The following is a 17231-nucleotide window of genomic DNA, read 5'->3' as shown; positions in this document are numbered from 1 at the left end:
ATGGGCGTTGCGCCATTTTGTGACCAGCTTCAGCAGGTTCGGAGAAGTATTTTGGCGAGTTTTGATTGGTCCTTGCCGTTGGGTTTTGAGCTATTTGTGACCCTGATTGGAGGAACGTCTTTCCTCGGCCACGGCCGTACTTGTGATGCCTGCGACCTACCTACCTACCTATGTATGGTATAAATAGGCATTGGTGTGCGCAAGAAGACAGGCAGCAGGCCGAAGAGAACTGAAGTGAAATGGTGATTTGAATCGGCCTATCAGAAATCAAACCCGTGATACCTTGCGGCATATCTTGCACATCACGCCAAGGCTTTTCGTTCGCCTCGCGCAGCCAAAAGTGCGGTAGTGACGAATTATTCTTATGATATTTCACAGATAGCGATACAACTGAGTCAACTAACCACCGTAAGTAAAAAGATTTTTTCATTTTCGCATACCGACAGACCCCCGGGAAACGACCATTGCAAGAATACTATTGCAGATAAAATAAACCGTCGAGAAAATTCGAGAACTAAACGTCAACTACGCTGGTCTCTTAGCCTTGCTAAAATGTCCATCACAATTCCACAAATAACCCGAAAATATCGTCGGCATGAGTAATACCCCGATTGAAAATATGACGTTCGCCGCGAGCGAAATATCCACGATTTCGAGTCACGATGCTTCTTAACGTCACTTATTCCCCTCGACCTCTCCAGTTCAATTATACCCCCCATTTGACCAAAAAATCTTTAAATAGCATCAAAGTTGCACTATAAATTATAATCGAATCTGTACTATATAACTATGACTATGCGAGACATGTTCCATTTTTTCCGTCTTTTTCACGTAACGTCAATTGCGCCAATATAAACGTGTATATTTAGCTCCGATCATACCACAAAAGCTATTTGTAGGAATTCTTCAATCTCAAAACCTGTACCTTCATATATTTTTACTCGCATCGTTGTTTCATACCGTCATATAGACTAGGCTGTGAATCCTGTAATACAAAGGTTAAACAGAACCATAATATACAGACCTTGTTGGAAGCGTAATTAGAAAGAAAAGATCCTCCTAAGATTGAGTGTAAAATCTAATTGTAATACTTCTATAACTACCCATGGTATGTTCGTTCACGTAATGGATGGAAATTTCAATTATATCGACTATTATTACCTATTAATGAATTTAAACAAATACAAATCATCTTCGATTCTTTTGATCAAGTTGTTACTTGCCCCTTAACTTCAATTTTCAGATGTCCACCGGTCAAACGCACAAATACCGATACAAAAATGCCGGGCTTGACGCCACCGAATTGCGCCGGCGGAGAGAAGAGGAAGGAGTACAGCTTCGCAAACAAAAGCGCGAACAGCAGTTATCGAAACGACGAAATGTCCCTAGTGTTGTTACAGACGAAGACACAGCTCCCGCAACAGACGAGTATGCCGTGCCAGCTGCTATACCCCAACCACCAGTGATAACAACAGAGATGATACAAGCGTTGTACAGCACGGATCCTAAGGAGCAGCTAACAGCGACTCAAAAGTTCAGAAAATTGCTGTCCCGGGAACCAAATCCACCTATAGATGAAGTTATACAGACAGGAATTGTTCCAAGATTTGTTGAGTTCCTCCAAAACGATACAAACGCGACGCTACAGTTCGAGGCCGCATGGGCGTTAACGAACATAGCTAGCGGTACTTCCCAACAGACGCGAATGGTCATAGAGACAGGAGCTGTGCCTACGTTTATAAAACTTTTGGATTCGGAATATGAGGATGTACAGGAGCAAGCCGTTTGGGCCTTAGGCAATATTGCTGGTGACAGTCCCGAGTGTCGGGATCATGTCCTTGCCAGCGGCATTCTTGTCCCGCTACTCCAACTTCTTTCAAAAGCAGCGCGTCTATCCATGACCCGCAACGCCGTTTGGGCATTGTCAAATTTATGTCGAGGCAAAAACCCAGCTCCAGCCTTCGCAAAGGTTGCTCCTTGCCTCCCAGTACTTGCCCGTCTACTTTTGCAAACAGATCGTGACGTCCTAGCTGATGCTTGCTGGGCTCTTTCCTACCTCAGCGATGGGCCAAATGACAAAATTCAGGCTGTTATCGACGCCGGAGTTTGCAGGCGTCTAGTCGAGCTTCTTATGCACGAACAAAACAACGTTGTTAGTGCTGCGCTGCGCGCTGTTGGCAACATTGTGACGGGTGACGATGTGCAAACACAGGTAGTCCTGAACTGTTCGGCGCTACCTTGTCTTCTACATCTCTTGAGCTCTCCCCGTGAAACCGTACGTAAAGAAGCTTGCTGGACGATTTCTAATATCACTGCTGGTAATCGTCAACAGATACAGGTTCGTGTTGTTTTATTTACTACATTACTCGCATTCCAGTTACGAATTATCCACAACTAGCCTCTCACTTTCACAATCAGTAAATTCCTTGGTGTGTCTGTTTTTTGTTGCAGGCGGTAATTGAAGCCAATATATTCCCAGTTCTCATCGATATCTTGGGCAAGGCAGAGTTTAAAACGCGTAAAGAAGCTGCTTGGGCAATCACCAATGCAACGAGCGGCGGCACGGCGGAACAAATTCGATACTTGGCTACACAAGGCTGTATCGCTCCACTTTGCGACCTTTTAACAGTTATGGATGCCAAGATTGTACAGGTCGCGCTGAATGGCTTGGAAAATATTCTTCGATTGGGCGAACAAGATGCCAGTACACACAATGGTGTAAACCCATATGCCGTTCTGATCGAAGAATGTTACGGTAAGACGATGAAGAATAAAACCTCAACTACGTTGATCGCTGGCTCCATTCGCATCTTCATTAACAAACGATCGTCACGTTTATTTCAGGCTTGGACAAAATAGAATTCCTGCAGTCCCATCAGAATATGGATATATATCAGAAAGCTTTCGATATAATAGAACATTACTTTGGTTCGGAGGAAGAGGACCTCAGGATTGCTCCGCAGGTCGATGCTCAGGGTCAACAGTTTCAATTTACAACACCTGATTCTTCTCAACTACCTGTTCAAGGTTTTCAATTCTAATTTTTCCAAGTCAGCGCTGCAATTTATTCAAGTTGACACCGAAGCCAATTCTTGTTTTATTTTTACAATTTATTTTTCGCTTGTATACAAGCGACCATTCGTTGTTGTTGACATTTGAAAAAAAAAACAATATATAACTCGTCGCAGCAAGTGTTTCTCCACTTGCTCGTACTCGACTCGTACAAGAAAAGGTTAACGCATACGTATTGGCGGATTTAATTTGATTTCCAGGATTTTAGAGCAAAATATATATTATTTTATTGTATGAATTACAATTGTACGAGTAGGTAATGTGTACGTATGCGTACACGTACGTATTTTGATAATTGAGGCTTTCATCAATTTCTAAAATTCAAGTATTCAAATCGACTAATTTGTTTTGCATTATAGGTATCTCTTAAGCTCGTACCCTGTTCGTATATTATTAGCTAATATATGCTATACATTTAGTTTATCAGAATGAAAAAAAAAAAAAAACATCTAAATGTTAAGTAGTATTATAAAGTAACTACTAAAATGATCATTGATAAATACACTAGAGGCAGAAATGGGCCCCGCTCGACGCTCGACGTTCGACTGACTGATAATTACTGAAACTTGCAAACGGCAAGATACTAAAAATGACTGAAGTACGCGACTACGTAGCCAATACAGATAACTTTACGCAACGCGGTACTCAACTCTTTATTACACTAGATAGGATCATGACCAATTAAAGTTTTTTACTGTAAATACGTATCTTGTAATTATAAGGCCGTTATATACAGATTGCCCCTAAAATGAAGTAAAGAACGAAAAAATCTAAGAGAACTAAAAAATATTCAGGGAAATTTCCTTCTTTTGTTTACTTAATCCAATCTGGTTTCTTACTTAGGTAAATCTTTCTTATTTACGAATACATCGATCAGTTTTAACTGTGGATTTGTTTTATGAATGGTAATACCAAAAAGGCTATTCAATTGAAAATTGAAAAAAAAAAAGTCAAAATATCCCGAGTGTTACGTTAGAATATTATTAAATTTGCTCAGAATTTCGGATCTACTTACTTTTTTGACATCAAATTCTTACATCGAATATTCGAAGTAGAGATTGGTGATTGTTATGTATGCAATATGTTTAAAAAGTCTCTTATAATTCTTTTTGTGCAATATGACTTTTACCAACCTTCCTTAGCTTTAATTAAAAGAAGGAAAATATATATATATTATGCATCGTAATGATAGATGAATCCTCAAAATTTTTCCATGCTTGCTAAAGCAATACCATAACACGAAAAGATGACAAAAAAAAATAAGATCACCTCTGTTGCAGCTAATGTAAAAGTATATTAACGAATAAATTGAAAAAAAAGAGAGAAAAAAATAATACTGCATGCGGTTTAAATGAAAAAGAAATTAGGTGGACAAAGCCATACGTATAGTTAGATTGGTGTTTGTTATGCGTAGCAAGTGTAAACAAAAATTTCGATCAAATGGAATAAAAATTCGTATAAAAGATACGTATCCTCGAAATCTGAAATCAATTGTTTCGGAAGTAATTTGTACAGCAGTTTAAATTTCGGACATTCTGTATAAATGGTCTGTGACTGTATAAAATGTATTTATTATTTAGGTTCGACGATACCATACTATATTATACAAACTATATATACTACTCTACTTTTAGTTACCGACTTCGATCATTACGACAATTAAACTTTTGTCATATTACTCTAAGGCTCTCGTTATGCTTCAGATGAAATATTTTTCAACATTGCATAACAGCTCTTGAGTACCCCTTGCCAATTTTTGATAATTTGATAGTTTCTTGTGCACGATTCGTTTTTGTATGTAAAAAAATTCCTCTGGAATTTTATCACAAAGGCGGGATTGCATGTGTAAAGTTCAATAACATTTATTTTATGCAAAAATATTTGGGAATAAATATTCCCAATTATTGTGGAAGAAATATTGGAGTTGAAATCAACATATCTTTACCCGAACGCATTTACCCAGATTGTCGTTCCGAGTAAAATATGGACATTTATTTTTATTTAATATTTGAATTGAGGCAATTCTGGGTAAAGATTGATTACAAATTGGCAATGGGAGCAAATCTATGTGATTCGTGACGTTATGTATAACAGTACAAGGACTGCTGACTGCTACGCCACAATGCCAACACAATGATTCAACATCATACACATAGAACGTTATTTTGATCTTATTTTTAACTCTACTTCATACATACAGGTTGAAGCTAGTGAAACATTACTGCGATATGAAAAATTGGGAATGTGTTCTTCATTATGGAATACATATTAATTACAAAAAACAAATAGATTTTGAAATAGTTTATGCCAATAGAACCAACGGCAAAAAACCTCAGGAAACGTTAATCAAAAGCAAATACACAACAGAGCTAGATTTTTTCTCATTATATTACTAATGAGAGATTCATTGACATGAAACATTGTGTTTTCTGTGTATGATCATTTGGCATAAATAAAATAAAATTGAAATAATAAACCATCTACAATCACTTCAGTTTAGACGGAAATCCTATCCAAATTTAAACTGTGAGATACTAATTATCAGTGTCAAAATGTGGTAAGTAAATTCACTAATTTTTTTTTTTTTCTTTTCAAAAACAAAGTTTTACTGCTTTAATAAAAAAACGACATAAAAATGTATATTATGTTATGTTTTCATTTAACATTCACATTAGTCCTATCCTTCAATTACTTATGATATTAATACTTGAAATAATTACAAATTTAATGTAGAATTAATTTACGGCACTTAGGGTGATGCAAAAAAATCTTTGATAAAAGCAACAAAACGTATAAAATATTATGGTTGAATATTATCAACTTAGAGTATAAATAATGATCAGCTTCGTGTACAGTTAATTTATAATATTTATAAATCAGGTAAGGATTAAATGGTTAAGCATCACATTGTTACGTATGTATAAATGTCGGTGAGCAGCTTTAAGTTATGATATATCGTATTTTGAACATGGCAGATTCTTTTCTGCTCTAATAGGTAGCACCGCGCCTGCAGTGATCCTGGTAATTAATGGACGCAATATATCTTCACTTATAACACTTGAAAACGTATTGTTAAGTTGCTGCTCAGCAAAACCTACCAAATTTTCGGATTCTTTGTATAATTCCGATTTCATAATAATCAGATATACAGCCTCCTTGACCAACGGATAGTCCGGATCACATATATCGTGTAATGCCCTGAGAGCCTGTGGTTTAATGTTCAATAAGTCCAAAAAAATCTGCAATAAAAGATTAGAAGTGATTAATACTTGCTTGCTTCAAACCATAATGCAGTACACGAACATCGACATGAGTCTTAAAATGATTAAGTACCGCAGTTTTGGTTCTCGTGACTTGCTCCTTTATCAATTTGAATACTTTGTTGATATCATTCTCCAACTCATCCGGACTCAGCATTGCGTCGCCGGTACCCCCAAGAGTAGAACGAGTTACTTCGGCCACCTTCTTAGCCAAGCAAATTGCTGTAGTATCACTTACAGGCGCCAATAGTAAAAATACTGCAGGTCTGTGCATTTTATTTTTCACTTCTGCTATGCCAGATGTGAAATATGACCAAATACTTTCGTTTTGGGATGGAAAAAGTTTTACTATGTCATTCATCCTTGAATTCACATCATCAAATACATCAAAGTCGACTGTTGCGTTGCTATTTTCCGCATACGGTAGATTAAAATAAACAGGTACAAACACAATTACAAGTACAATTACAAACAATACGAAGGCACCTATCATAATCTTCGGCATGAACCAATTCGATTTTTCGTCTTTATTTCGTTTCAAACGTTTTTTTGATTCGGGGGTAAATTTTGGCTTAGAACTGATACTGGAGCTTGAAGTATCTCGAGACTGATTGGCGTGTTGGTTGCAAGTTGATAGATCCAACTTATCATTCACTTCCTCCAATCCATCAAGCAGTGGGTACAGATGAGGGGATACAGGCCCTCTTCTGCAGCGAAGAAATTCAACTCCTTCTTCATCCCTGATAGGAGAACTTTCAGTACTGCTAAAACTAGGAGAACTCGGAGAACTTGGGGAAGAGCTTTCTTTCCGTGGTTCGAGGCCTGCCTTAGCTGGACTACTACACGAACCATTTTTGAGTGATTTTTTCTTACCCATTGTGTCACTCTGATCGTTAAAACGACCTCTTCTAAATTCAGATAAGGATTGACGTTTCTTAGGACCAGACGGTTTTTCTACGCCATTTTGTGGCTGCAACGTGAAAATTAGTAATCAGTGAGAGTCCTCTTCAAATTCTGTAAAAAGGTCAATTGCTTGCTCAAGACCAAAAATTTCATTCATCAATGTTTGCCAATTGGTTTTAATCGAATGCGAAAGCTTGGTATCTTAGGCTTTGTCAGATTACTCGAGAGGTACTGAGGTTTATTCATTTTTTGTTGTTTTTTTCTACGGTACAACTTATTTTTGCCAAAGTCAGTCAGATCAGCGAACGAATAACACGACATGTATTTTGAGATTTTGGAGAGTTAAAAAAGAAAAACCCATACACTCGAATTTCACACGCTGTAAGTGTGGATGATCGTCATGGCATTGTGCAAAATATAATTTATCGACATAGTTTCAAAGTAAAATTATACATACGGGGTCATGATCGTTCATTCCGTTGCGAAGCTTGACGACTTGACGCAATTCGCACGGAACTCGGCTCCAAAGCCGCAATCAAGGTGTGCGTCAGTGTGCGTGAATGTGGCGAGCACTCCTTGGAGCATATACCGTATATGCTCTAAAGGACTCACATGTGCTCACATGCTCTTACACTTTTGTGTGCATTAAAATTGTGCAATGATGCCAACCTCAGCTGTGACGTCACAGATTCGTGAACGGCATGACGTGATACGCATGAGTGAATTGAGAAGAAACAGGTGACTTTTGCATTACTTGATTCTGCAACCGGCGTTTTTCTCGGTCGGTGAGTCGGCGAGCCCCGAATTTTATAGGTTATCTTGTTGTCAAACAAACAGCCCGTCGACGGAAATCCACTCGCCGTTAGTTGTGTGTTATGAAAAAAAATGTGCTTTGGTCCTTTCAAGAGGATTTGTCACTGGGGACCCTTGACAGCCCTTGGTAATCTTAGTTTTTTCATTAATCTAAAATCTTTTTTACAATCCCCCTCCCCTTCCGCCTCTTGAAAATAAGCAGTCGAGTTGTAAAACAATATTTTTTATTTGTTTATTAAATTCATTTATTTATTGTATCTAAACGGGCGTACACCCTTTGAACACTCGTTCAAAAAGGGTTCGGCTAGCCGAATGTAAAAATAATAGATGTACACAAACATTTTCTAGTCTTTGAAAAACGATCGTTCAATTTGCCGGGCGTGGCGATTGCTCTGACTTCTGTCAATTTTGACGATTGGTCAGGACTGGATTGTTTAGCGCGATTTATTTTTACAGGTATCATAAAAATTATTACGCTGATGACGATACATTGCAGCAGACAGTGGTGGCCCCCCGAAGAGAGCATTTCTGGCGCCGTTTATTTCCTCTGCTTTTTTAGTCTCAGCGGCTCTACGCTTTATCATTTCATTAGTTCAATTTACGAGGGACCAGGATACCTGCCGTTGAAATGGACGCCGGTAATTTGTTGCAAATTTTTGTTACCACATAGGTTTTTGACCTTTACTCAGAGTTCCGTTCTTATTTAGAATTGTAGCAAAACTTGTGCAATTCTCTTTTTCTACTTTGAAGGCGCAGATATCCGACGCTCAGTACTTGCAGTTCTGTTCGACGTGTCTTGGGTACAAAGCGCCTAGATCGCATCATTGTAGGAAATGTAAGGAATTCGATATTGCCAGTAAATATACAAAAAGCTTTTGCGTCGCCAAAATTTTTCCTTTGAAAGATTGTTATTCGTTTATCAACAGGTAATCGCTGCGTTCTAAAAATGGACCATCATTGTCCGTGGATAAACAACTGTGTGGGACACCACAACCACGGCCATTTTACGGCATTTTTAGCGAGCGCGGTTGGCGGCTGCTGCATGGCAACGTTCACTCTCGTTTCATGGCTCATGAGCGTTTTAGCCCTCAAAATTCACCTGTTCCCACCCCCTTCTGTAATTATATTGATTCTAGCAGTCTTCAGTAGCGGTCTGTCCATTGGAGTTGTTCTGGCTGTTGGAATGTTACTTTATTTCCAGGTAAATTTCACCTTTTTTTAAAATCTTAGCACGGACTGATCGATGAACAGCTGTCACACAAATTTTTCATGTCATTCAGCTGAAGGCGATATTCAGAAATCGCACCGGTATAGAAGACTGGATAAATGAAAAAGCAGAATACCGGAGATACGGAACAAACGAAAAATTTATACACCCCTACTCCAGGGGCTGGCTTAAAGACACGAGAGACGTACTTACGTGGAACTGCATTCCAAAAGGTGACGGCATTACTTGGCCAGTCATCGACGGATGCGATCAGTACACTTTGACCGTAAGATACAAATTTTTGTCTTTTTTGTTCCTCCACAAAGGAAACAAATCAAAAAGAAATTAAAGAAACGAATAATTTTACAGCGTGAGCAGCTAGCGCAAAAGCAGGATAAACGCAAACGAGCTCTAAGGTACAGAATAGTCTCCGCCGCATCTGGTTCCTGGGTGCCGATCACTTACGGATGTGCAGTTTTGTGTCATCCGCCTTGTACAGACGAAACGCGTATCAAGCTCAGTGTAAACGACACTGTTATAGTGACGAGATGGCGAAGGTTAGTTCAAAGTTTGTTTGACGAAATAAATGATCGAATACCTGTCGTCAATATACAATAGCTTCATAAATATTTAACTAACCGATAAGAAGATAAATAGTATAATTTCTGCGATAGGTACTGGCTCTTCGGGGAAAAAGAAAACAACGGCATAGGAGGAGCCTACAAAAAACCGGATCGCGTTCGTGGCTGGTTTCCAAGAGCGTGCGGCGTTGAAATAGTAGGAAGTCAATATGTACAGTCGTTTAAACGCGATTAGGATACAATAATGGCCTAGTTAATGCCTTAGTAGAAAAACAGTCAAAGAGAAAAAAAAAAAAAACTTGACAGAGTGCGCGTAATAGTATGTCTGACATTACTTTAGCCAAGGCGCGTAATATTGCGTGTATTTATGTGTGTTCGAGCATATTTTCCATTTTTCCACTATACGTTATATATGTCGATTATTTTTTTTACTCAAATTTTTTATCCGCCAAAGGGACAGAATCAAGCTAGTTGTTAAGTAAGTATTAAGCATAAGCATACCTGTAAACGTATGCATAAGGTAATTTTTACATACGATTTACTTTATCGGATCCATCTGTTCTATACAGTGTATATGCACAATTATACCTCTGATATATCAGGGGATGATTTTTACCAGAACGAATATTTACATCGTAAATCAGTCCGAAGATACTTTGCATAATTATGTATAGTTTACACTTATATAGATTGTTATAAATTTACAAAGAGTATTGTTTACCGTGTTATGTGCAACGTGTGCGTATATACAACGTTGTTACGTTTACGTCATTTTATTTCTACAGGCCTGATTGATTCTGCTATCTTATAACGTGTATAGTATTTTTAATATCTATTCTACTTCTAAAATATTTCACCCGTGCAATTCGTACGGGTGCATATCTATTACAATACGAAAAAGGAACGTTCCATCGGTAAATCAATTATTTTTACATTTTTGAAAACTATATGTTTATATCGAACGTACAGTAAGCAAAGAACTTTAGCCGAATAAACTGTACGGAAAACACGGTACATTGCTGAAAAAAGAAAACCACCAATTGTGTATCCATATTCTGCTACACTAATGAGTGGAACAGTCATCGACGCTTTGAAAATCAAAATGTATGGATAATATTTGCAATCGTGCAGGTATCAAAAGTCTCTCTCTAATTCCAAAGATATAAAAATGAAACAAAAAAAAAAAAAAAAGTAAATAAAAGTAGAATTGAAAAAAAAATTTGTAAAAATCCTAGCCTATTCCTTATTTGCGCCTAAAGAAGCATACTCGTTATAAAACTCAGCGATCGATCCGGAATTTGGAGCAGCGTTGTGAATAAGGAAAGGAATGTACTCCGTGCACAACACTGCAACACGTTACGTCAAGTATAAAGTAAGGGCTGAGAGATTAACCGAGTGAGTGAAAGTAACAATTAGCAAAAGTGAATTGCGAGTGGTTCGTCCAGGTTTTGCCCACCTTTGCTCCTTCCGATTCATATCAACGGTGGGGATTGTACGGCAGCAAACCTTTGACTCCGTACACGTATTTCATTCATTTACGTCTGGGTGAGCGTATTTCGTACGTTACGTATTAAAGTATTAAACCGCATACGTTATTATAGTACGTGTAGCTGATTGCGAGAGGAAGAAGGAGGAGAAGCCGTGAGAAATGAAACCTGGATAAATAATTTACTTTCAGTTACTTTGGAGCGGTTCGTTCGTCGGGACGTTTGTTTTATATACCGTAAAATGTAAGTCGATCATATATTTTCCTTTCTTTGTTTCATTTTAACAGCTTTTGAAAAACAAAAAACCAAAAAAAAAAAACATTCATTCACACTCGTGTTACAACTTCGAAATCATTTACAGACACACGATACAAAATATATAATCAGTACGATTTTTACCGTATTTTTGACTGTAAGAAAAATTTTCTTTTTTCTTCTCATTATAAATAAATAACTGATCCGTGAACAATTTTGAAATGATTACGCTCGTTGAATTGATACCGGAGCACGTTCGTTTTCACTGAATTGTTTAAAAATAACAACTTGTATCGTACATGTTTCAAATTTCTTTTTCTTTGATATTAAACTATACAATTGAAGCATATGAAATTGTTCATCGCTGCAAAGCGAGATAATAAAATTTCAATCCCCGTCTTTTTATTCAGTCTCTTGCCGCGTCAAGACTTTATAACTGCAATTATTTATTACTCAACGCCTTACAGCAATTGGTACAGATTACACCGTGAATCGTGTATTCTCTTTTACCTCCACGTATTCTGTATTGCGAGATTTGTAAAAGCGGCGGCGTAATCCCCGAGAGCATTCTCTTTGAAAATCGCCAGCTTATACTGCACGTACGTCCCGTTCTCTCTTCAATTATAAGACCCAGGTTAAAGTGCACTTAAAACACGAATGCAGCTCGTGTAGGTATTAAACAATTTTACCGTATGATGAAATGCTGCAAATTCAATCTCACAATATACACAAATTTCTTATTTTTAACAATGTTTCCTCTTCTTTTTTTCCTCAATTTTTTTTCTTCCATTATCTTTTTCCTCGATAAATTAAACACAACTCGAGTATATCGATACGTAAATAATTTTTAATCGGTCAACTGATTAATTGTATCTCCGAATCACGTTTCGTCACGTTGATGTAATTGCTTATTTTCAAATCGGTTTCACAATTTCATTTTCCAAAGCATAGTTGTATTAATTAATTAATTAATTAATTAATCACTCAATTCATAATCACCGTATCGATGTACAAACATTAAGTTCAGTTAATTAATCGATACACCTATCTTTCTAAAAAAGAAAAAAAAGAACGGTTGAACCTAGAAACGTGACGAGACGTGATTCAGAGCGATTTCGGAACGATACGCGATCCTTGTCAGTCGCTGAGTGCAGCAGGGAAATCCGCAAAAGGTATTCCGTGAGGGCTGGGTGGCTGACCGGGTTAGCCGGAGGCGATGTTAGCACATCGCCAACTATCTCCTTTTTAACGCGGGAGAAAAGAATCGTCGATAAAAAGACTTTCACCGTCTAATCCGCGATACCAATCAATTATCCTCGATCAATTATCCGGTCCGGATAGCGCCCGAAGCGACGCTAATTAATATCTGTTCACCCTTTTTGTACGTTTCAAACTCCCTGTCGAACGAAGCATTCCTCATATTTTCAACAAAATTTTTATCTCACTGCGTTATCCAGTTCTCCAAAAATCTCCAAAAGTCTCTTTGTTTTAATATTTCAAACGGATTATCGTATAACTGTAGAAAAATTCGAAAGACGATTTTTTTCGTCTTGTCCGATTTCACCTGACGAGTCCACGAATTATAACAAGTATAAGGAGACTCGGAGATTCTTCGAGCTTGATTGAAAACAATGCTGCAATATTTCTCTCTCTATCTCTCTATCTCTCTCTTCGCGCTGTTCTCGCGATAAACCAGCGGTGATAAATTATTCGCGAGAATATTAGCCCAGCCATAGGTACGTATTTGAATCTATAGAAAAGGTACCCACACGATTATACATATCGTGCTCGAACGCGGAAGGCAACAGGTGAATTCCTTACCGTATTCAGTACTAACAATAATCTGCAGTCTGCGGGATAACTGTGGCAATATCGACAAGTGTTGACCCGTTCACGTCGAAATGTGAATATTGACTGAAAATGCTTTTCTTTGAATAAACAAACACTTTCCCAACGATTCTGAGATGTTTCGAATACATGTTTGAGAAGTCGAGTTCTTTTACTTGGTCAAAATTTTCGTTTTTCTTTATTTTCACAATGTGAGAATAATTCTAAAAAAATAAATATATACAATTGATGTGTCAGAATATTTTACCCCTATTTTCGTACACTTGACAATTTATTATTCAATATACGGTACATCTCAAGAGCATCGTAAAAAACAAATAGAAAAAGAAAAAAAAGAATGGGTTAAAACTAGGTATAAATCCAAGACTTGCGCTTGCAAACCGACAATGAAATCCATCGTCGAATATCATCATCCACAGATCGTATCCGTGGATCCGAAGATGGCCTGGACGAATATCGATCGGATCGCACCTTTGACGATCCTGTTATCACTCCTCGTCGGGGTGAATTTAGTTTTTTGTTTTCCCGACGGAGCCCCCGTCGACGCCTGCGTAAAACCTCGCCCCAATCAACCCTATCACGGCCAAGCCAGGCCACAGCCACGGGAAACGAATCCCTACACGATAACGGCGTCCTCCGCCGAATACGGACCTGGTTCGCAGATAACTGGTAAATCGAACCAATTCTTAGAATCGATATTTAATTTTACAGACATAGGTAAGAAAGGTATCGATAATTGAAAATAACAGTTGCGCGAAATTCTATTCGAGAAACTATAAAATCCTCTTCGCGTTATAGAAAAATAATTGAGAACTATGAATTTTTGGAAAAAAATCTTCGGTAATTTACAATCATAGAAAGCGTCTAATTCCGAATTGCTTGGCGGCGAAATCGGATGTAAACAAAGTCAACTTCTGCGAAACAACAAAGTTTCTAATATCCAGAAACCCGACGGCTCAAAGTTCCAAAATGCAAGTTCCCGAAGAGGAGAATTCCGAAAAATAAATTTTCGAGAGGAACCAAGTTTCGTCGTAAAAGAATTCGGAATCCGTCGCTTTCCGAAACTTTTGAAATTCGAAATTTAAACCCCGGCCCAAATTGCCAAGACTATCCGACCAGCCGCGTTAATATTGAGCGATACGAATAACTCCGCACGTCTTATCCTCCGTTGTGTTACAACTAATACAATAATTATCGGCGAATGAGTTTGTCAATTGTAACAACGAATCGTTAACGACGCAGTGACCATCGAAGGGGCAGCTTTCAAGGGATTCTTTATCCAGGCGAGAGACGCTCAGACCGACAATTGGATCGGGTCCTGGGCCCAGACTCCGAACACAAACACTCACGCCGAGTGCAGTGCGGTGACCCACGCCGATCCTCGGGACAAACAGCATGCGACTCTGATATGGAACGCGCCCCACGATGCTCGAGGTCGCGTGTACTTTACGTGAGTAAACCTAACGATTTCACCTTCTAAGGCTGCTGTGATAATGATAAAAACAACAGCAGCAACAACAAGAAACAAATAAATAAACAAATAATTCAGAGGTCTCCGCACTCTTGTAGATTAATTCGTTCAACTTGTCGTCTCATCTCCTTGTTCGTTGCATTTTTTTTTTATTTATTCTTCTCTTTTACTTGCATACGCTTTTTGCCCGCTTAATCGGTTGCGGAATACGAATCGGAAAAGGTAGGGAAAAATTCTGTATCAAACGCGGCTTCCTGTAAAATCATTTAAAAATCTCGAATGTGTTGTAACGACGAGGAAAGTTGGGTTTGAGCTGATTTCCAGTGTCGAATTATACGGCAAGATTCGATCAAGAGTCGCTGATGATCGAGATTGATATACGAATAATAATATAAAAAGTAAATAAATGAAAAAAATCACTACACGTTCGCGTGCCCGTGAACGCGAAATGGGGTTTATAAATTTGCGCGTGTTAAAATCGCGTGCAATAAATATATCCGATGTGTAATTCGAGATCGACGATGAATAACAACGATTCGGTTACACATGCGAAAATTCCTTCTTACAAAATTTCGCGATTATATTTTATAGCATGATTCGTGATTACAATTGTTATACGCGGTGCCGAAAATTGCACACACTTAAATACGCATATACATAGCGAACTGTAACGAAACAACTTTCGCACAGCTGACTAACAACGGTCTAAAAAGAATTGGCAAAAAATTGAAGAAAAAGAAAGACTTTCGCAACGAGTTTGAAATTTTTTTCTTTTTCTTCTTCTCGAGCTTTTGACTTTTTGCCTCGTTGACGGTTGAACGAAAAATTGGCGTAATAAATTTTTACGCAGACGCAATATATATACACACACAATGCACAATTCAAGTCTCGTGACGCAATATATTTGTTCGCTATTTAGACAAATTGATCGCTGCGGGAAGTTATTTATTGGATCGCGATCTTTCACGTATTTCATCAGGCCGATTCCGCAGTTTTGCAATTCCGCGCCGAGCTTCCAACGGACATGTAGAAATTTCTTAATTTCATTCCAGGGGAACCGTGCTGAAGGATTACGGAACTTTCTGGTCTGACTGGAGGCTGCCCGAAAATCCCCCGGCTCGTTTCGGAAAGTAGAAAATATTACTGACCTCTGAAACTGGAGCTTACTCTTTCTTTTTGCCTTTTAATTTTCTCGAACATTGTCAGTGTCACGAGTCGAAGGGCCGTTAATTATTGGTACAATGTCAAGGTGGGCGAAGTCGAGGTATCACATTTAAAACGCAATAGAGGTTCGATGCTGTGAATTCGAAAAAAACCGACAGAAAATTGAACGGCCTAATTCGAGCTTGCGTGTCATTCAATTATTTATGTATATATTAAACAAATGAAGAGTGTGAGGCCAATTCTCAAAAAAAAAAAAATATAGAAAATACCGTGCTTGTGTCTGTAATTAACGTACGTATTATATTGATCATTGTCACGAATCTGCTTTGATTATCCAACTAATATATAATTAATATTTACGTCGATACATTTAAAGTAACGCTGACAATTGTAATATATTTTCTAATGTGAATGATTTTTTTTTATACCATAGTAGATATAGATTAGCATACATATAGACATAAATGTTAATGGATAAAAATAAAGAATTTGAAGTAATAAAGAAAACATCATCAACTGATCGTTCCCTATAGAATTTAAAATTATTTAAATATTCTATGTACGACATTCATCTAGCCATCTAGCAGTGTGACAAACGTGGTCGGAATACTCGGCCCGGTTTATTTATTACTCTCGACACGGATCTAATACTTCGAATGGATTAATATTTCTTCTCGCGTCGCTGAGATGCGTAAATGTATGGTGAATGTATTCGTACACCTCACGGACCTCGTGTTATGTAAGGATGAGAAGAGAGAAAAAGCGTTCCACGGCAGATTCGGGTTAAAAATATATATGCACATGTAACCATACGATAAATAATAAATACACACTTGCCAATTGGTTGTATGTTATATAAATATATTTGCAGTAACGTAACACCGTTAATGGATTTCTCTTCCTTGACATATGAGGAGAGACTAAAGTGGGGGATAAAAATTGGAGCGAACGAATACACACACACACACACACACACACACATATATATATATATACCATGTATCTTGCAGAACACAAACAATGACCGGTTCGCCGAGCTTAAAAGGTTCCGTACATTGTACACATGACCGGCATGACTATTCGCTAAATTTCGTACGACACTAAAGAAAAAAAAAAAAAGTTAAAGTGAACAAAATATTTCGGAAATTGTATTTTTTTTTATGCCATGTG

The 17231-nt window shown here is 37.9% G+C and overlaps 4 protein-coding genes across 5 annotated transcripts; 3 read left to right on the top strand and 1 right to left on the bottom strand.

The window, feature by feature from the left end:
* Nucleotides 1-212: 212 nt before the first annotated feature.
* On the top strand, nt 213-4406 carry LOC124310308 (importin subunit alpha-7). The gene is made up of 4 exons (XM_046774122.1): nt 213-408; nt 1244-2338; nt 2452-2755; nt 2845-4406. The coding sequence occupies exons 2-4, from the start codon at nt 1244-1246 to the stop codon at nt 3039-3041; spliced, it is 1596 nt and encodes a 531-aa protein (XP_046630078.1). The 5' UTR covers nt 213-408; the 3' UTR covers nt 3042-4406.
* Nucleotides 4407-4798: 392 nt separating this feature from the next.
* Nucleotides 4799-7861, bottom strand: LOC124310397 (uncharacterized). 2 transcript variants are annotated; one of them, XM_046774288.1, is made up of 3 exons: nt 7693-7861; nt 6406-7302; nt 4799-6311 (listed from the first exon to the last, which is right to left on the bottom strand). In XM_046774288.1, the coding sequence occupies exons 1-3, from the start codon at nt 7708-7710 to the stop codon at nt 6018-6020; spliced, it is 1209 nt and encodes a 402-aa protein (XP_046630244.1). In that variant the 5' UTR covers nt 7711-7861; the 3' UTR covers nt 4799-6017. The 2 variants fall into 2 exon arrangements, with proteins under 2 accessions (XP_046630244.1, XP_046630253.1); XM_046774297.1 differs by having other exon boundaries at nt 7599-7848.
* A 56-nt stretch (nt 7862-7917) lies between these two features.
* Nucleotides 7918-10185, top strand: LOC124310406 (palmitoyltransferase ZDHHC6). The gene is made up of 7 exons (XM_046774310.1): nt 7918-8175; nt 8505-8686; nt 8799-8883; nt 8975-9249; nt 9329-9541; nt 9625-9812; nt 9930-10185. The coding sequence occupies exons 1-7, from the start codon at nt 8121-8123 to the stop codon at nt 10069-10071; spliced, it is 1140 nt and encodes a 379-aa protein (XP_046630266.1). The 5' UTR covers nt 7918-8120; the 3' UTR covers nt 10072-10185.
* A 976-nt stretch (nt 10186-11161) lies between these two features.
* Nucleotides 11162-16305, top strand: LOC124310450 (putative defense protein 3). The gene is made up of 4 exons (XM_046774432.1): nt 11162-11566; nt 13846-14095; nt 14669-14876; nt 15950-16305. The coding sequence occupies exons 2-4, from the start codon at nt 13867-13869 to the stop codon at nt 16029-16031; spliced, it is 519 nt and encodes a 172-aa protein (XP_046630388.1). The 5' UTR covers nt 11162-11566; nt 13846-13866; the 3' UTR covers nt 16032-16305.
* The last annotated feature ends 926 nt before the right edge of the window (nt 16306-17231 follow it).

This window comes from Neodiprion virginianus, chromosome 1 (assembly GCF_021901495.1).
Source record: "Neodiprion virginianus isolate iyNeoVirg1 chromosome 1, iyNeoVirg1.1, whole genome shotgun sequence".
In the NCBI taxonomy this organism is placed as follows: domain Eukaryota; kingdom Metazoa; phylum Arthropoda; class Insecta; order Hymenoptera; family Diprionidae; genus Neodiprion; species Neodiprion virginianus.
Note: the sequence above shows the minus strand (reverse complement) of the source record. Positions and strands in the feature narration are given on the sequence as shown.